The 20,575-nt window shown below is 50.6% G+C and overlaps 1 protein-coding gene across 2 annotated transcripts in view; it reads right to left on the reverse strand.

Moving 5' to 3' along the window:
• Positions 1-20,575, reverse strand: part of MYO18B (myosin XVIIIB) — a 300,206-nt gene that overhangs the window by 270,857 nt on the left and 8,774 nt on the right. For both annotated transcript variants that reach the window (XM_050745880.1, XM_050745879.1), the window contains exons 2-5: positions 10,200-10,351; positions 7,942-8,100; positions 1,440-2,753; positions 693-759 (exon numbers count right to left, since the gene is read on the reverse strand). In XM_050745880.1, coding sequence (XP_050601837.1) covers positions 693-759; positions 1,440-2,753; positions 7,942-8,100; positions 10,200-10,238 — 1,579 coding nt within the window. In that variant the 5' untranslated portion in view covers positions 10,239-10,351. The remainder of the gene's footprint in view (positions 1-692; positions 760-1,439; positions 2,754-7,941; positions 8,101-10,199; positions 10,352-20,575) is intronic.

Consider the following 20,575-nt stretch of genomic DNA (forward strand, 5'->3'; position numbering starts at 1 on the left):
AGGGGAAAGAGGCGAGGGTAGGAGAAACGAGAGGCTCTAAGCTGGGCCAGCAAGCTTGGGAGGAGGCTTGGGACAGGTCAGAAAGAGGCTACACCTTCTCTGTTTGGGTTCTATTCGCTTGGAGCTTTCTGAGTTGTGAACCCAAATCCTTTAAGGTCAGGCTCAGTCTGACTCACCTTAGGCTTTTACCAGCTGTCACAGTGCCAGGCACAGAGTAGGCACCCAGACAGTTGGGTACACTGACCTATCTCATACACAGACCTGGAATGGCAGATGATGGCATACAAGCTGCCATTTCCCCCTCCAATGCCCATGGCAGACATCACTAATCAACCACTCTTCCCAGCCACGTTCAGACTGGGACTCAAAATCACTTCTCAGTAGAGTGCAGTGATCAGCCACAACCAATCGACAAAAGTAGGCTTATGAGATCAAAGCTATTGGCCCACTTGTACCCGACTCTGGGTTCCTTGAAGAACACCATAGAAAGCAAGCATGCGTGTTGCATTAATGAGTTTCAGTAGGTAAATAACTCATTGTCAAGACACAAATGCCTTTGAAAGACAGTCTCCACTGCTCCTCTCCCCTCCTGACGCTCAAAGTGTAATCAGGACCTGGAACATATGGCTGGCAGCAGTAGGAGGCACAAGAGAAGACTCGGACCCTCCAAAGGTGCTAACGCCCCTACTTACCAAGAGTAAATCCGTCCTTCTGAGCCAGCCAGACTTTCTCTGCCTCGTACCATCTGTCCTCAGGAGCCTGAGAACCAAGATCACATAAATTAAACCAGCAAATGGCACCACTGCCCACCTTCCACCTTCCACGGGGGTTTCCCACAGTGTGGTCTGGGGCCGTCCAAATCGGAATCTCCTGGGGGAGAACGGGAGAGGGAGTGTGCTTATTTAAATGCAGATTCCCGTTGGAACCCAGGAAGCGGAGTTTGCAGTGAGCCGAGATCACACCACCACACCCTGGCCTGGGTGACACAGCAAGGCTCCATCTCAAATAAATAAATAAATGCAGATTCCTGGGCCCCACTCCTGGTCTTTGTAATGAGACTCCATGGCTGGCCCCAGGAATCTGCATTTTTAACAATCTGCTCTTTATGCCATTCCAAGTTTGAAAGCTGTCGTGTGACATCATAAGCAAGCTCTACCATGTCAGCCGTGAAGAGACACCTCACATTTTGGGGACCTTCCCTCACTCCGTGGGGAATTCCACTCCAGGGCAGGTGCAATGGAAACTTTAAGACTTCTGCTCATGAAGGAAGTGCTCATCCCCTCCTCTGGGTGCCTCGCAGTTCCAGCCACCCCTCTCCAATTCCCTGACCACCGCCCGTCCACCCCTTGCCCATCCCTGGGGGCAGATCTTTCCCATCCCTCCATCTCTGGGGGGGCCCTGTCTGCCCCTCCCCGCTCCCAGGGCCGCAGCCCCCTCACCTGCTCTGAGTTTCTGCTCTGGCCTCCTTTGCCCGCCTCCTGGGGGGCCAGCCCATCTTGGTTCTCCTTCTGTATCCGAGGCCTTTCTGCATCCTTCTCCAGAGCAGGCTGGCTGGGTCCTTCCAGCTCTGTCTCCAGGGCACCAGACCCAACATCTTCTCTTGAGCAGGGCCGCTCTGCTTCCTGCCCACTTCTTCCTGACCAGCCTCCCTTCCCAGCAGCCACTGGTGACTCCACCATCGTGCTCACCTCCTTTGGGGCTTCACAGCCCTTCTCCGTCTGACTCCGAGCTTTGCCTGCCTTCCCGGACTTACCCTGGGGTTGCCCTATCTTTTCCTTCTTATCCCAGGACTCACCTGCTTTCCCAGTCATGCTCCGAAGCTCACCTGCTTTCTCCCCCATTCTCAGATCGTCCCCCAGCTCACCCTGCATTTGGTTTTTCTTCTCTGTCTGGGTCTGAGGCTCACCTGTCTTCTCTGCCTTACTTAAGAGCACCCCTTCTTTGTCCTTCTTATTCTGGGGACCATCCCACTTACTCCTTCTTCCCAGGAAACTTCCCCACTTTCTCTCAGGGATTTGGGGCCCTACATGCTTCCCTTCACTCCCTACATTCTTAGAGATATTCTCCTTTTCCACCGGGCTTGTGGGCTCCCCTCCCTCCTTCTCTGCTTTCCCTGGTCGCACCCCCTCGCCGGGCCCTTGGGCTTGGGGCCTGGTCCCCTGCCTGTCTTTGCCCTGGGGCTCAGCCTCTTTCAGCTCTTTGGTTTTGGGGGTCCCACCCCCCTTCCCCACTATGCTTTGACCCTTCTCGCCTTTTTTCAGTGCCACAGTTCCTTGGCCTGCATCCCCAAGACCCCCAGTCCGGGTCTTCTCAGCTTTCGGGGCCAAGATCTCAGTGCTGGCCTGGGGGCCACAAGGAGCCCCAGAGGTCTCCCCTTTCTTTTCCTTTCCAGTATCTGTGGCCGGGGGAGGGGTCTTGCAAGGCGGGGTGTCATGGGGATGAGTCCTCTCTGGCTTGGCTGAGTCCGGGTCCAGCTTGGCCACCATCAACAACACATCACCCCTCCTCATGCCCCTCTTGAAGGGGAGGGTCTTTTTGGCTGGTGTCGCACTTGAGCCCAGCTCCTGGGCCTTCTCACCATTGATGCTGGTCATCCGCTCAGGGTCGGGGCTGCCGACCCCCTCGCTCTCCTTGCTCAGAATGTCTGAGCTCCCAGGAGAGCTTGACTGGTTGTCCTGAGAGATCTGCTGGCTTCCAGATCTGGTGCCACTGCTGGACTTGCTGTTGGGTTCACTGATGGAAATTTCTGGGGTCTAGGAGAGAGAACACAACCATGCCTACAGAGCTGCTTGCTGACCTGACAGCGTTGTCATTCAACTCACGCATATTGATTCATTTCGTTGTTCATTTCTCCATTCATCCTTCCACAGATGCTCGAGCACCTCCAAATTCAACAGGCATGGCCAAGCCTAGCACCCTTGACCTTGGCCCAGCCCCTCAAAGTTAAGTGATGGAGTGGAAGGAGTGGACTTTGGAGCCCAACAGAACCAAGTTCAACTCCTGACTCTGACACTCTATAGCTGTGTGACCTTAGCTAAATGACTTCTCCTCTCTGAGTCTGCTTTTCAATCAATAAAATGAGGATGATAAAAGCCCACCTTGCAGGTTAGGTGTGAGAATGTGTGATAATATGTAGAAACTGAGCCCAGCACATAGTGTGTTCTCAATAACAGTAGCTACTGCTACTACTGTTGTTATTTCTGCCTGGATTCTTCCTGGGCCAGTAGGGGATCCAGGAAAGGACTCAGGACCTGTCACTAGAAGACCTGTTCTCATCTTGCCTCTAACACTCTCCAGCAAGGCTTCCTCTCTAGCTCTATCTCTATCTGAGCTACCATCTTTTCTCTCTGGGCTTTGGGTTTCCCCAGTACAGGCAAATACCACCTGACCATCCAGATCTTTAATAGGATGAGATGTGGAAATGCACTTTCGAGATCATAGAGAGAGGAACAGCCTGAGCTGCTGCTACTTCCACTGCCCTGGTCCCCATATCACACTTCCCATACCAGCTGAGGGCTCTGGTTTCTGCCCCTGGGGTCCCCCACTCTTGCCTGACCTAGACATTGGTGGCTGCATAACACCCAAGGGGTTTCCACTGCCTGCTCCCTTCCCAGGCCTTTTTACTGCCTTGTGATTTTAGCCTTGTGCAGAGCTTCATCCTCAAACCAGCCTGGCTGTGGCCTGAAGAGCTCACAGGTCCAGCTGTGCCTGCATCCCTGCAGAAAAAGACCTCAACCTCATAAGCAAGTTCCACCCTGATGTCTGGCTTCACCACCAACCCTAGCCTGGGTTCTTCCATCCTGGACAATGCTAGCACAGCCTCACAGACACCCATGCCTGGGAATCCGGGATTCTCCCCCTCCTCTTGCATTCAAACCAGTCCTAGGGGCATGTTGATTCCACCCTGCCAAGCTTCACATCTGTGTCTCTTTTTCCAAACCCATGTCTGCTATCCCTCACCGGGGCCATTGCCACAGCCCGTGAACTGCTGTCCCTTCAATTTGCTGCCAGCCATTTTAAACCAGATCAAAAGATTTGCGTAGCTGCCTACAGGAAAATCATTTGGCACCACCATTGGTCTTTCAAATTCCTCAACAAGGAACCCCAGCCTCCAATCTGACTATATTTATTGTCCCTACTCATTCCCATGCATGAACTGTACTGGTCACCTTTTCCCACCTGACTCTCCCCTGCCTCCAGGCTGTTGCCTATGCTGAGCTTGCTGCCCAGAGTGCCCTTTCCCCTCTTCACTTGTCCATGGTCTACTCATCTTCTATACCCAGCTCAAATATCTCCTGTATCTCCTCTCTACAAATCTTGCCTGAAGACCTCAATCAGAAATTGTTCCAAGCTTGCACAAAGTCCCAGAGCACTATGCTAGTACACCAGTCACAGCAAGGCCACCTTCTGCATTCCATTCTGGCTTTTATCTGTGTCTCTCTCCTGTTTTAGGTGGCCGATGCCACAGCAAAGTCTCTGTTTTCATCTTTGTAATAATGATGATAATAATATCTATCATTTATATCTTCCTTGCAATGAGCCCTATATCACCATCATGCAATCTCCTATTTAATCCTCCTAAGGAACAACTGGAGTAGATTCTGAACTTCTCCCCATTCTACAAGCACAGAAGCAGATGCAAAGATGTAAGGAGACCCAGCTACAAAGACGCAATGTAAAACCAGTTCTCTCTGACTCCAAAGCCAGTGCCTTTAACTGCTGCATATTAGACGCCCTTCCTTGTCTCTCTAGGGCTCTCTGGAATCTCCTGGGGCGCTTTAAAAAACCTTAATGCCTTGGCCTTATTCCCAGAGACTCTGATTTAGTCTGTCTGGGTTGTGACTCCCCGGGTGATTACGAGGTACAGCTGGAGCTCAGCATCACGGCTCTGGGGCCCATGGCCGAGAAGCTCCTCCTGACCTTCTGGGGGAAGGCAGGACATAGCCTTGGAAGGGGGATTGACTGCACTTGGCAAATCTCACCACTGTCTACACTATATTGAAAAGTGAGTCAGTGCCTTATTTTTAACCAACCACCACAGAGGAGACAGTAATGTGGGGTGGGTCAAACAAGATAACTAGTGCCAGCCTCCTCCCACCCCACCCTCATATGCCCATGAATTCTCTTCCTTTGGATCTTCAAAGTCACTCAAGTCTTTGGTCGCCCCACCCTGCCACCCTTCTTAGCATATAGAGGAAACAGCACCTCTAGAATCGCTGGGGCCAATAAAAAACTAAAGCACATTTTTATAGATGAGTAAACTGAGGCCAATAAAGGGGAAGGGTTTAGCCAGGACCACAAAAAGTGGCAAGGCCAGAGCTGGAATCTAGGTCTCCTTGACATTCAATACAGGCTACTTTCCACTCCGGTGTTATTCCAGCCTCTCCCTCTTCCTCACCGGCTGGGTAGCCTTAGGAGAACCGGGTCACCTCCCCAAACCTTGTTCTCCATTCCTACAAGATGGGATGGATTCTAATGGCTTCTTGCAAGGATTAGATGAGGATCAAATGAAACAGTTGTGCTGGGACAAGGCAGGAGAGTACAGAGTTATTTACTGACTGGGACAAGAAAGTTAAATTGGCAGGAACCAACCAGAGCTTGCTGCCGTGTGGAAACATGTCCTGAGGCTCCCTTGCTCCAGCCCCAGGAATATCTTGGCCCATGGTCCAGCCACCTGCTGTGGGCTGAGGCTCAGAGCCATCCTGCATCTTGGCTCTGAATCTCCATCCAGGCACAGCAGTGACAGTTTGTCCCCGTCCATGGCTTAGCTCTACCTCTGTACTTGCTCACAGTGACACCAGCACTGCTGGTGTCAATCTCATGGAACCCTTTCCCCACAGGTCTCTGTGGCACCACCCCGGCCACCTCACTCACCAGACTGGTCCTTTTCCAGGCATATTGTGAGAGAAGTGAACACACAGGCTCCCCTCCTTGCTCTGCCTCTATCTGGTCTTATGACCTTGGGAAAATCACTTGACCTCTTTTGAACTCAGTCTCCACCTGTGATCAATGGGTAGAATCCCATCCACCTGCATTGCTGCACGGGGTATCAAATGAGCCCATGAGCAGTACAGAAGCATTGTCTGGTGATAAACGGCACACAGTAACATTTCATCCTAACCTAACAACAGCCTGCTGGGGTCAGCTTTGGCCCCCACTTATGCCTCAGGTCAGGAAAGATTGGGAACAGAGCCTGTCCTCCCGGTCAACCTCCCCAAGAAAGACTTGGCTGAGGTATTTCAGCAGCTGCTGCTGTTCAGCTGCTGGAGGACCTCTCTAATGCATCGAAGTCATTCATCGGACAGGTGCAGGCACATGTGGGACTAGCCGGGCAAACCGAAGCTGAAGGGGAGGGGAAGGAAGAGCCAGGATGGGTCACTGGGCTCAAGCCAACACCAGGCCCTGAGGCCACCAGACCTCTCAGCCCAGGCATTGCAGCATTCATCTTGTCCAAAGGGGGCACTGAAGAGACATAAAGAGATGCCCTTTCTGCCTAACACAGGGATACTCCCAAGATGCATTGCACTCCAAGCCTGCCTCTCTCATGGTCTGCCTTGTCATCCTGCCCAGGTTCCAAGGCTAAAGAAGACAGGAGAGAAATAGCACTGGCCACCACCAGGGACAAGTTTACAAATCCTTAAAGCGTAGGGGCCACATTGTATTCAACTATTGCTTCAATCCAGCAGCGCTATTCAGAATAACTAAGGATTTTTAGTGGACATCAACCAATCAGGAGGGACACCAGCTGGAGGAAGGTACTGAGGTTCCTACCTGTGCCAAGCATTAACCCTGTAATTACTGGATTGTAGCCATTCCAAGGGACTCAGGAGAGGGACCTGGGTAAACATGGCAGCTGGAGGGCACTTGGGGGCCCAAGGGTTACAATCATTTACCACCTGGTATGAAGGATTCAATATTTTAACAATCAATGCAACTACAGTTAGTACCAACTCAGTAGCTTTCTGCTTAAAAGTGAACCAACTATACATCTTAGCCAGTATCTAGGTTTCCTTTTCTATAAAAATAGTGGTCAAGTAGGCTGGGCACGGTGGCTCACGCCTGTAATCCCAGCACTTTGGGAGGCCGAGGTGGGCAGATCACGAGGTCAGGAGATCGAGACCATCCTGGCTAACACGGTGAAACCCCGTCTCTACTAAAAATACAAAAAAAATTAGCCGGGCGTGGTGGCGGGCGCCTGTAGTCCCAGGCACTCGGGAAGCTGAGGCAGGAGAATGGCATGAACCCAGGGGGAGGAGCTTGCAGTGAGCAGACATCATGCCACTGCACTCCAGCCTGGGCGACAGAGCGAGACTCCGTGCTTAAGGAATTCCTAGTCAAATAAGTCATATAATCAAATAAGTACTATGCCAACCAACCACAATTAAGACAGGCATAGAAAGTGCAGCAGGATGGCCGGGCGCGGTGGCTCACGCCTGTAATCCCAGCACTTTGGGAGGCCGAGGCGGGCGGATCACAAGGTCAGGAGATCGAGACCACGGTGAAACCCCGTCTCTACTAAAAATACAAAAAATTAGCCGGGCACGGTGGCGGGCGCCTGTAGTCCCAGCTACTCAGGAGGCTCAGGCAGGAGAATGGCGTAAACCCAGGAGGCGGAGCTTGCAGTGAGCCGAGATCGCACCACCGCACTCCAGCCTGGGCGACAGAGCGAGACTCTGTCTCAAAAAAAAAAAAAAAAAAAAAAAAGAAAGTGCAGCAGGATTCAGAGAAGGAAGACAATGGAAGAACTTTCCAGAGATGTGCTATTTGAGCTGGGTTTTGAAGGGTACACAAGAGCTCAATAGATCAAGTTGAATAAACGACATTCCTCAAAGCCAGGATAGCAGGAGCAAAGGCAGGATGACAAATGACTCAGAGGAAGCTCACAGGACACAATGATGGGAATGGAAATGCATCTGGTCCCGCTTCTTAGGAACCACTTACCTCTCGTTCCAGAGAGGCGAGAGCTAACTGTTTCCTCTGTCTCGCTTCCTTGGCCTCTTTTTCAGTCTCCCGGACCAGTTGCTTAATGAAGCCCCCTGGGATGACAGAGAAAAGGGGAGGGGGCGAGGACGGTGGAGGGCTCTTGTCCTCTTCCCGAATCTGTTTTGCAGAAGCAAGGAAGGAGAGAGCTCAGTGAGTCAACCAGCAGGAGCAAGCTGCCCTTCAAGAAGTTTGCGATGGAGTCTGGGAGGGGGCAGAGGAGGACATACTTGACCAAGCCCATGTATGAGAAGCCACAGCCAAGCAGGTGAGGCCCAGCAGGACTCAGGGGGGTCCCTGAGACAGTGCATGAAAATGGAATGCAGGGGCAGCCCGGAATTATGCGGGTCAATGTGATTTCTGCCTGGATCCCGTCTCCTTGTGATACGAACAGTCACTTGCATGGTCAAGGCTGCTGGTTCCCTTCCTTGCCATGGGACATGCCCATTTCCAGGAGGACCTGCTCTGAAAGGAGGTTTCCCGGTTTCCAGAAAGGGGTGGATCGCAGGGAATCATCTGCACTCTCCTGGTCCCCCTCAGCTTATAGTTAACATAACAGATGAACCAATTAATCACTTACTGTGCGCCAGGAGCATGGTAAGATAGGGAAGCGCTTATAGCCATGATGTATATAATGATCTGACTCTGGCTCCAACCCACTCAACTGACACAGTGCTGTGGCTTCCTGATGGTCCTTAAACCAGGACTCGGCCAGCCAGGGGCTCTCTAACACTGGGTCCTAGAACAGGCAGGTTGGACCCTGATATTTTACCATCCCCCCCAGAAATATGGCCTAGGCCAGCACTGGCTGGACTTGTGGTGCAGCTGAGACCCCTCTGTTGGCCATAGCGACTTGGAGGCTGAGGCATGGGACCGGCTGTGGGCGACTGAAGTGTGTCTTTAGCCTGCATCAGTGACAGCCCATGAGAAGAAAAAAAAAGTCACCAGTACTTTATATGGAAGAGTTCCATACTGGTTTAAAATAGCCTCCTTATCAAGAACCTCTGTGCATGTGTGGTAAAGACTTGCTGTCTGCAGCCCAACTGATAAGGGAGGAATTCAAAGGAGATAGGAAAGGCCGGGAGACAAGGCCATGGGATAAAGCTGGTGGATGCAGACCTCTGCCCAGGGACAGAGAAGCAAGGGTAGCACTGCAGGGCCCACATCAACATCATTTCCCTTCTTTCCTCTCTGATCTGGGACTGAAGACACTTCATAAGTGAGAGACAGTCTTTTTTTTTTTTTGAGACGGAGTCTTGCACTGTCGCCCGGGCCGGAGTGCAATAGCGCGATCTCAGCTCACTGTAACCTCTGTCTCCTGGGTTCATGTGATTCTCCTGCCTCAGCCTCCCGAGTAGCTGGGACTACAGGCACACACCACCACACCTGGTTATTTTTTTGTATTTTTAGTAGAGACATGGTTTCACTATGTTGGCCGGACTGGTCTCGAACTCCTGACCTCATGATCTGCCCGCCTTGGCCTCCCAAAGTGCTGGATTACAGGCGTGAGCCACCGCACCTGGCCAAGAGACAGTCTTAAGGCACACTCAGCAGGTGTCTTAAGACTCACTCTGCAGCTTCCAACGCCATTTTGGATCAGGCTGGGAGAGGCAGGGGCAGGCAGGAGGCAGCCAGACAGAAGCTTCTCACCCTCCCACCTGTAATTCATCAGATCACATGCACACGGTGCAGTGAGGGTGCGGGAGGTAACACGCATCTTAGAAAGAGGCAGCCCTTCGTAGCATATCATGAAAAGTACGAAAGGGGAATAAGGAGAGCCCGTTTCCAGTTCTCTGTGGTGCCCGAAGGCAGGGACCACAGAAACCCACCCCTATGGTATAAACCTGGCAGCTGACAGCCCTGCCTCTGCCCCCCATGTGCCCTTCCTCCCACCCAAACTCCAGTGCTCATCAGAGCTGCCATGAGGATTCAGCTGGGACAGCTGGTCTACCCCCCATTTCCCCACCACCACCTGAGGAACTGGAAATGACCAGGCAGCCCTAGGGGGAGTCAAGGGTGTGGCCATCAGTGTCCAGCTGGGTTGGAAAGGCCAAGGCTAGCAGAGCTGGCTGGGAGAAGGTTGAAGGTGGGATTGCACATGCTACAAGGAGGGCTGGACATCAGACTCCCCACTCAAGGTGGGAAAGGTTGGACTTGTCTCCCGAGGGTCGAGTCAGTCCCTGCGGATGGCTGCAGCCCCAGCCATGAGTGTCACTTTCCTTCTGCTCCCACAGGGCGAGGCGTGATGAGATGGCCATGCCGAGGCAGTGCCAGGGCCGTGAGATGATGAGATGAGATGGAGCTTCCTGCCAGACAGTACGGAATGAGGCGCTACAGACACACGCAGCACATGAGATGGATAGAAACAGAACTGACACACAGGGACACAATGGGGAGAGAAGGGAGAGACAGGTTAGCTCATGGGCACAGCCCTACTCCCACCCCACCAACGCCATAAACCAAGACCCCATGGGGGAATGGGCACAGTCAGGTATAGGCACTGTCAGCTACCCCTGCGCAGAGGATGGGCAGGCAGGACAATGCAGGCCACAGAGTGAACAGCGCCCTGAAATATTCTTCCTATTTCAGGGTTGGGGTATAGGGTTATATATTGAGATATAACATACAATCAAAAAAATATATGATCATAAGGTATAACTCAGTGGCTCTTACAGAAAGAACACACCAATATAACTAGCACCCTGATCAAGATTTTAAAGTTATAATTTTATTTATAAGAAGTTCAAGAACAGGCAAATCTAATCTATGGTAAAGGAGGTCAGAGGAGATTTTGGTTGAAAAGAAGCATGAGGGAACTTTCTGGGGCTCAGGAAATGCCTTGTATCTTGATCTGAGCGATGACTGCACAAGTGTATCATACGCAAAACTTCACCCAGCTATACAATTAAGATTGGACGTTTTACTGTATGTAAATCACATCTCAGTTCAAAAAGTGAACAGAGACCTAGGACTTCCCTCATGCTCCCTTCTGGTCATTATTTCCTCAAGGGAAACCACTATTCTTGTTTTTTGTTTTGTTTTGTTTTGTTTTGTTTTTGAGATGGAGCCTTGCTCTGTTGCCCTGGAATGCAGTGGCATAATCTCGGCTCACTGCAACCTCCGCCTCCCCGGTTCAAGCAATTCTCCTGCCTCAGCCACCAAATTAGCTGGGATTACAGGTGTATGCCACCACACCCAGCTAATTTTTTGTATTTTTGGTAGAGACAGGTTTTCATCATGTTGGCCAGACTGATCTCGAACTCCTGACCTCGTGATCTGCCCCCCCATCGGCCTCCCAAAGTGCTGGGATTACAGGCGTGAGCCACCGCACCTGGCCGGGAAACCACTATTCTTACTTCTAACACCGTGAATCATGGGGTTTTCTTTGTGGAGGGAGTCCTTGGTAACATAGTTGGGAGATGAGGTGAGGGCAGGAAACCGTAGCTCTCAATCTGTCCCACGCTTGAAGAAATAATTTGTCATCATATTGAGAGCCTTAGAAAATTTTCGTAACTTTTGACCTAGAAAGCCCTTTTCTGGGAAACAAGTTTGAGGAAGTAATCCTAAACCAGAACATTTCATCATCATGCTGACTGTAGCATTGAAAGAGCAGACACGATGTCCAATAACTAGAGAATGTCAAATAGAGTACATCCAATTTGCAGTAACAGTATGAATCCATCGAACAGAGTGTTTAGCAAGCATTGTTTTTACTTGCCCTATTTCCATATCATTAATGTATTTCCTTGTTTATTTACACCTGTTACTTCCCAGCCAAAGTTATAACTTTTCTTTGTTTTTATTATACTTTAAATTCTGGGGTACATGTGCAGAACATGCAGGTTTGTTCCATAGGTATACACGTGCCATGGTGGTTTGCTGTATCCATCAACCCATTATCGACATTAGGTATTTCTCCTAATGCTGTCCCTCCCCTAGTCCCCACCCCTCCACAGGCTGCAGTGTCTGATGTTCCCCTCCGTGTGTCCATGTGTTCTCATTGTTCAGCTCCTACTTATGCGTGAGAACATGTGGTGTTTGGTTTTCTGTTCCTGTGTTAGTTTGCTGAGAATGACAGTTTCCAGCTTCATCCACGTCCCTGCAAAGGACATGAACTCATTCTCTTTTATGGCTGCATAGTATTCCATGGTGTACCTGTGCCACATTTTGTTTATCTAGTCTATCATTGATAGGCATATGGGTTCGTTCCAAGTCTTTGCTATTGTGAACAGTGCTACAATCAACATACGTGTGCATATGTCTTTATAGTAGAATGATTTATAATCTTTGGGTATTTGGGGTTTTTTTTGTTTTGTTTTGTTTTGTTTTTTGAGACGGAGTCTCGCTCTGTCGCCCAGGCTGGAGTGCAGTGGCCAGATCTCAGCTCACTGCAAGCTCCGCCTCCCGGGTTTACGCCATTCTCCTGCCTCAGCCTCCTGAGTAGCTGGGACTACAGGCGCCCGCCACCTCGCCCGGCTAGTTTTTTGTACTTTTTAGTAGAGATAGGGTTTCACCGTGTTAGCCAGGATGGTCTCAATCTCCTGACCTCATGATCCACCCGCCTTTGCCTCCCAGAGTGCTGGGATTACAGGCTTGAACCACTGCGCCTGGCCAGGTATTTGTTTTTAAACAGCTATATTGGGGTATAATTTGTATGTCATAAGATTCATCCCTTGTAAGTTTCAACTTGATGATTTCTAATAAATTTACAGAGCTGGCAATTGTCACCACAATCTAACTTTAGAAATTCTCATCACTCCTGCCGGGCACAGTGGCTCACGCCTGAAATCCCATCACTTTGGGAGGTCAAGGCAGGTGGATCACGAGGTCAGGAGATCAAGACCATCCTGGCTAATAAGGTGAAACCCTGTCTCTACTGAAAATACAAAAATTAGCTGGGCGTGGTGGCGGGTGCCTGTAGTCCCAGCTACTCGGGAGGCTGAGGCAGGAGAGTGGTGTGAACCCCGGAGGTGGAGCTTGTAATGAGCCCAGATCGTGCCACTGCACTCCAGCCTGGGCAACAGAGCGAGACTCCATCTCAAAAAAAAAAAAAAAAAAAGAAAAGAAAGAAAGAAAAGAAATTCTCATCACCCCCAAAAAAACTCTTCTCTTCATGCCCATTTACTGTCACCAGTTGTTCCCTCCCTCAGCCCCAGGCAACCACAAATCTACTCTCTGTCTCTATAAACTTGCCTTTTTTGGACATTCGCTGTAATGGAATTGTAAAGTACTTGGTCATTTACCTCTGACCCCTTTCACTTTGCATAATGTTTTTGACATTCATCCATGTTCCTGTGTGTCAGCCCCTCATTACTTTCTGTTGCTCAGTTGCATTCCTGTTGCATGGTTAGACCAGTTTTTGCTTTTTTTTTCTTCTTCTTCTTAATCCATGTCACAGGTGATGAGCAGTTAGACTGTTTCCACTTTATGGGCACTAAGAATAATGTTGCTACAAAGCCATGTAGCTTCCTCTGAGTGAAATTGCTGGGTAGTACGATAACTTTATGTTTAATATTTTTTTAAAGCAACTTTCCTGCCAGAAAGGTGGCTCACATCTATAATCCCAACCCTTTGGGAGGCCGAGGCAGGTGGATCCCCTGAGGTCAGGAGTTCGAGACCAGCCTGGCCAACATGGTGAAATCCTGTCTCTACTAAAAATACAAATATTAGCTGGGCATGGTGGCGGGAACCTGTAATCCCAGCTACTCGGGATGCTGAGGTAGGAGAATTGCTTGAATCCAGGAGGCGAACGTTTCAGTGAGCCAAGATGGTGCCACTGCACTCCAGCCTGGGCAATGGAGTGAGACTTGGTCTCAAAAACAAACAAACGAGCAAACAAAAAACAACAAAGAAACTTTCCAACTATTTTCCAAAGTGACTATATCCTTTTCCACATCCCCACCCCTGCAGTGTAGGAGAGTCGTTTGGGAAACATTTGCAGAAACATTGGAAGGTGCTTGTCTCAGCTTGTAAAGTGAGTAAGATTGAGTACAATGTTGCACACACCAAAGCTGTCCAAAATGAACAACAAAAGGCTTCCTGTAGAAAATCAAGTGGGAGGAAATACGCCAAGATCTTAGTAGAAGTGGTCTTTAGTGGAAAATGTGTCTCTTCCGCCTTTGGCTTTTCTCACTTCTAGCCCTGGTTGGCCCAGCCTTCTGAGCAAGGTGCTTCACTGACCCCACCTGAGAGACACCCACCCCCCATCCCAGCTGTCAGAGCAACTGCTGACCAGCAGTTTTTGTTTTTGTTTTTGAAATGGAGTCTTGCTCTGTTGCCCAGGCTGGAGTGCAATGGTGCAGTCTTGGCTCACTGCAACCTCCGCCTCCTGAGTTCAACCAATTCTCCTGCCTCAGCCTCCTGAGTAGCTGGGACTACAGGCACGTGCTACCACACCCGGCTAATTTTTTGTAGAGACGGGCTTTTGCCATGTTGGCCAGGCTAGTTTCGAACCCTCGACCTTGTGATCTGCCCCTCGGCCTCCCAAAGTGCTGGGATTACAGGCGTGAGCCACTGCACCTGGCCTGACCAGGACTTCTTTAAAGTCTTGTAAGCCTGGAAGTAGCTGCCCTTCAGTGACTTGACTAAAAGGCGGTGGCTATTATAAGTAAAACAGCTATTAATTTTTATGCAAAAGTCTTGAATGGACATTCATTTTCATTCCCTGCCTGATACCTAGAGTATAATGGTATGCCATATAAGAGGTGCATGTTAAGCTTTTGTAAGTTCTAGTGTTCTATAGCACTGTATGATGACCACAGTTAACATAATATTATATAGCTTCTTTTTTTTCTTTAAGACAGAGTCCTGTTCTGTTGCCCAGGCTGGAGTGCAGTGGCGCGATCTCGGCTCACTGCAACCTCCGCCTCCTGGGTTCAAGTGATTCTCCTGTCTCAGCCTCCCGAGTAGCTGGGATTACAGGCACGTGCCACCATGGCCGGCTAATTTTTGTATTTTCAGTAGAGATGGGGTTTTGCCTTGTTGACCAGGCTGGTCTTGAACTCCTGGTCTCAAGTGATCCACCTGCCTCGGCCTCCCAAAGTGCGGGGATTACAGGCGTGAGCCACTACCCCCAGCCAACAATAATAGATTGTTTCAAATAGATAGAAGGAGGACATGGAATGTTCCCAATACAGAGAAGTGGTACATTTTTGAGATGACGAGATGAAGGCTGCTTAGGCAGCTTCACATCCTGGAAGCTGGTGAGCCCAAGAGCTGGCTGGGCCCCGCTGCTGTGCTGAAGTCACCACTCATCATCTTCTGAGAGTCCACGGTGAACATCTCTTTCTGACTCTGCATTCAGCAAAGCCCAATTCATAACTTAACGGCAGCGATGGGAGTGTTTACGCCACAAACATTGGCAAATGATACAAATCAGGGCTTTTATTCTGGGAGCCGGCCATTCCACGTCTATCAGCAAATCACTAGCTGAGACCTCAGCATGCCTACACAGCCCTGTAAGAAGGAAATCTCAGGATCCAAAGATCCGAGAAGGAATGTTTCGGCTCTAATGAGGTCATATGCCCAATGGGAGGCCACAGAGACATGTCCAGGTGCCGACAGCCAAGTCTTTCTCTTAAGAAAAAGTCTCCCACAGTGTGGGCCTTTGCATTAGTCTGTTTCGTGTTGCTATAAAGGAATATCTAAGGCTGGGTAAGTTATAAAGGAAAAAGTTCAACTGGGCGCGGGGGCTCACGCCTGTAATCCCAGCACTTTGGGAGGCCAAGGCGGGCAAATCATGAGGTCAGGAGATCGAGACCATCCTAGTTAACACGGTGAAACCCCGTCTCTACTAAAAATGCAAAAAATAAGCCGGGCGTGGTGGCAGGCGCCTGTAGTCCCAGCTACTCGGGAGGCTGAGGCAGGAGAATGGCGTGAACCCGGGAGGCGGAGCTTGCAGTAAGCCGAGATCACTCCACTGCACTCCAGCCTGGGCAACAGAGTGAAACTCGTTTCAAAAAAAAAAAAGAAAAAGAAAAAGAAAAAACTTCAATTGGCTCACAGTTCTGCAGGCTGTACAAGAAGCACTGCACAAGCACCTGCATCCACTGAAGCCTCAGGGAGCTTCCAATCACAGCAGAACGGGAAGGGGAGTTGGCATTACATGATGAGAGAGGCAGCAAGAGAGAGAGGGGAGGGAGGCACCAGACTCGTTTTAAACAAGCAGTTTTTTGTTTGTTTGGTTTTTTTTTTTTGAGACGGAGTCGCCTAGGCTGGAATGCAGTGCTCGTCGCCCAGGCTGGAGTGCAGTGGCCCCATCTCAGCTCACTGCAAGCTCCGCCTCCCGAGTTCAAGCAATTCTCCTGCCTCGGCCTCCGGAGTAGCTGGGACCACAGGCGCCCGCCACCACGCCCGGCTAATTTTTTGTATTTTTAGTAGAGACGGGGTTTCACCGTGTTACCCAGGATGGTCTCTATCTCCTGACCTCGTGATCTACCCGCCTTGGCCTCCCAAAGTGCTGCGATTACAGGCGTGAACCACCACGCCCAGCCAAAACAAGCAGCTTTCACGTGAACAAATCGCTGATTAACCCAGGGTGGGCACCAAGCCATTCATGAGGGATCTGCCCCCATGACGCAAACACCTCCCACCAGGTCCCACCTCCAGCACTGGGGGTGACATTTCAACATGAGATTTGGAGGGGACAGACATCCAAATTATATCAGATCTCCAGCTTCCAAAGGCACAGGAGGGTGGCCGGGCGCAGTGGCTCATGCCTATAATCCCAGCACTTTGGGAGGCCGAGACCGGCGGATCACCTGAGGTCGGGAGTTCGAGACCAGCCTGACCAACATGGAGAAACCCTGTCTCTACTCAAAATACAAAATTAAATGGGCATGGTGGTGCATGCCTGTGATCCCAGTTACTCAAGAGGCTGAGGCAGGAGAAGCACTTGAACCTGGGAGGCAGAGGTTGTGTGAGCCGAGATCGAGCCATTGCACTCCAGCCTGGGCAACAAGAGCAAAACTCCGTATCAAAAATAAATAAATTAAATAAAATAAGGCACAGGAAGCTGGGAGGGTGGGCAAAAGGGGAGAGGGGCTGGGGGAAAGGAGGGAAGAAAGACAACCTCCCCTCCCGTCTTGGGAGACACTGGCGAGGCCCCCGAGTGACTCACAGGCTCCGTGCGTAAGGAGCAAAGCCTGAGTTATAAATAGGCCTGACGTGGGGTGGCTGCTTTGGCCGCCACCACCCGCCTTCCTCTCCAGCCCAGGCCTGGCCACGTCAGTAGCCACTTCCCAAGAATCACCCTCAGCTTCGGGATCCAGGGGGAATCCTGGCTGTCATAGGGGCTGTTCTTAGCCCTGGGGCTGCCAACCTTCCCAGAGGGCCTTAGCAGAAGGGGACAATGGGAGGGAACTCCATGTGGGGCCTCACCCCCCATGTCCTGCCCCTCAGAGGCCCTGGGCCAGCTCCACTGACCCAGGGCCAGCAGCCAATCCCGCCGGGGAGGCTTTGTCAAGCCTTAATTTAAGCAAATGTTCTTATCGCCACACTCCAGTCCAGGCCCAAAACATACACCTGCCTCGTCAACTGCTGTTTTAAGCCCATGAGGCGGCCATAGACACTTGGAATTCACAGTATAAAATCTCAAGTCTATCCTTAGAGGGGAGAGAGGCTTGGGAGAGAAAAGGCAACCCCCAAGCCAGGAGATGACTTGAAACTGTTTTCCACATACACATACTGGATCTGAGTGGTCCCATGGGACACTCAAGGCTTCCCCCTGCACCCCACAATGTCCAGTTGTAACATAGCACCTGTCTCGTAGAATACATTTCCAAGTCTTTATAGCGCCCCCCCATGACCACCTGTCCTAGCGACTCTCCCCTTCTATCCTCCCTGTCAATTACACTGACCTCCAGGATACACCCTTCCAGGCACATTCCCACCTCAAGGCGTTTGCACATGCTGTTCCCTCTGCCTCAAATGCTTTTCCTTCTGCATGGCTCACATCATCACCTACTTAAAGTCTTCTCAATGTGCCTGTGCTCACCCCCTATTTAAATTGCAGCTTAACTCCCAATCCCACCCCACTCCTCCTCCAGAACACAGCCCCTATGAGGGCCAGAATTTTCATGTGTTCTATTCACTTCTGTAGTCCTAGAGCCTAGCACGGTGCCTAGCACATACTTAGCTTTCAATCAACATTTGTCAGTCCAGGCACAGTGGATCACACCTGAAACACCAGCACTTCCAGAAGCCACGGCAGAGGATCACTTGAAGCTGATAGTTCGAGAAGAGCCTGGGCAACACAGTGAGACCCTATGTCTAAAAATTTTAATTAGCCAGGTGTAGTGGCAGACACTTGTGGTTTGCAGCTATGTGGGAGGCTGAGGCAGAAGGATCACTTGAGCCCAGGAGTTCCAGGCTACAGTGAGCTGTGATCACGCCACTGCTCTCCAGCCCAAGTGGCAGTAATAGATTCTGTCTCTTAAAAAAATTAATTAAAATAGGCTGGGCGCGGTGGCTCAAGCCTGTAATCCCAGCACTTTGGGAGGCCGAGGCGGGCGGATCACAAGGTCAGGAGATCGAGACCACAGTGAAACCTCGTCTCTACTAAAAATAAAAAAAATTAGCCGGGCGCGGTGGCGGGCGCCTGTAGTCCTAGCTACTCAGGAGGCTGAGGCAGGAGAATGGCGGGAACCCGGGAGGCGGAGCTTGCAGTGAGCCGAGATCGCGCCACTGCACTCCAGCCTGGGCAACAGCGTGAGACTCCGTCTCAAAAAAAAAAAAAAAAAAAAAAAAAAAAAAATTAATTAAAATAAAATAAAAATTAAATATTTGTCAAATGAATAAGTAGGTGAATGAATGAATGAATGAAGGGACAGTTAGAAATGGGCCTGAGAAGGGAGAGAGCAACAAGTCTGTGGGCAGAGATTTCTGATGTCCCCCTGTGCTGTCTGCATCCACACGTAATGGGGAAGCATGTTTATCAGGGCCTGAGTTCACATCCTTTGAGACCCCAGGGAGCTCTCCGAGCCTCAGTTTTCCTAGCCGTGCAATGAGAAGACAGCCATACATCAAGCATGTGCTGGATCCCTGGTAACCTCTCTCAGTCAGATTTTCACTTTTCCTTGACTCCATAGTTGAAACCGACCTGAAGACCCCAGCCCAGGACCCAGCACAAGACAATTCACCAAACATTTAGGGAGAATCAACCGTGTGCCAAGCACTGATATAGGTCCTTACTCCTAAATTCCCCCATGACCCTTAAATTCTTTCTGGACCTGGAATTTCATTATATTAAAATCCATGATCAGGCCAGGCGCAGTGGCTCACACCTGTAATCCCAGCACTTTGGGTGGCCGAGGTGGGTGGATCACGAGGTCAGGAGATTGAGATCATCCTGGCTAACATGGTGAAACCCCATCTCTACTAAAAATACAAAAATTAGCCGGACATGGTGGCAGGCGCCTGTAGTCCCAGCTACTCAGGAGGCTGAGGCCGGAGAATGGCGCGAACCCGGGAGGCGGAGCTTGCAGTGAGCCGAGATTGCGCCACTGCACTCCAGCCTGTGCAACAGAGCGAGACTCTGTCTCAAAAAAAAAAAAAAAATCCATGATCACATTTCATTCCCACAATAGGCCTACATGGTTGGCATCACTCCCATAGAACAGACAGAGACTCAGAGAGGTTGAGACACTTGTCTGAGGTCCCCCAGCAAGAAAGCCAAGGTGAGACTTACCCCCAGGTGTGCCTGACTCCTCCCACACATGCATCAAAGCTCCACATCAGTGATGATAAGAGAAGACCAATCTGTGGGTGCCAGGCCAAGGCTCAGAGGTGCTGGTGGCAAGCTGTGGAACCCTAGGAAGCTGGCTCAAGTAGGTACATTCGTAGGGCAGGGTGTGCAGGGGGCACTGGTATTTACTTATCATCTGTTTGGTGTTAGTCACAGCACAGGGTGTGTGGTAGTTGGGATCAGAGAGGTTAACAAATTGGACCAAGGTCACACAGGAGGAGGTGAAGATAATCTAAGTGCCTAAATCCCTGTATTTTTTTCTGTTCCACTGTGAGATTTCTGCCCCTCCTCCCGTGCAGCAGGGGACACGACAAAATCAGGGCTATGGATAATGGTATCACTAGGATTTCTGCGTTGCTCAATACTGAGGACTTCAGTAGATCACATCATTTACTCTTTCCATCCAAAGAGGTGGATTCTCTGAGTAACTCTACCTCAGAACACTCAGGCAGAGGGAGGGGATGTGTCTTGCTCCCAGCCAGGAGGTGCTGGGGGTTATTCTTGGACCCAGATGGTCTGACTTTAGAGGCTGAGCTCACAGCCACTTTAGCACACTGGTCTCCCAGCATGGGCCGCCACTGTGCCTGGCACATGGCAGCTTCTCAATAATAGCTGTTTCCTTCCCCTTCCTGGCTCTGACGCTGCTATCCTCCATGTGCTTGTGGGGCCACCTTCCTCCATGACACCATGCCTGAGGGTGCCAGCCAATGTCACCGTGCAGGATTCTATGACAGCCTCCTGCAGCCTCCACCCAAACACCCTTGTCACCTGCCCTCCCCTCCACTGGCCACGAGGCTTAGGTCACTATTTGGTTCTTTATCAATTCGATCTTCATTTAGAATTCTGTCTTGA

This window comes from Macaca thibetana, chromosome 10 (genome assembly GCF_024542745.1).
Source record: "Macaca thibetana thibetana isolate TM-01 chromosome 10, ASM2454274v1, whole genome shotgun sequence".
Taxonomy (NCBI): Eukaryota; Metazoa; Chordata; class Mammalia; order Primates; family Cercopithecidae; genus Macaca; species Macaca thibetana.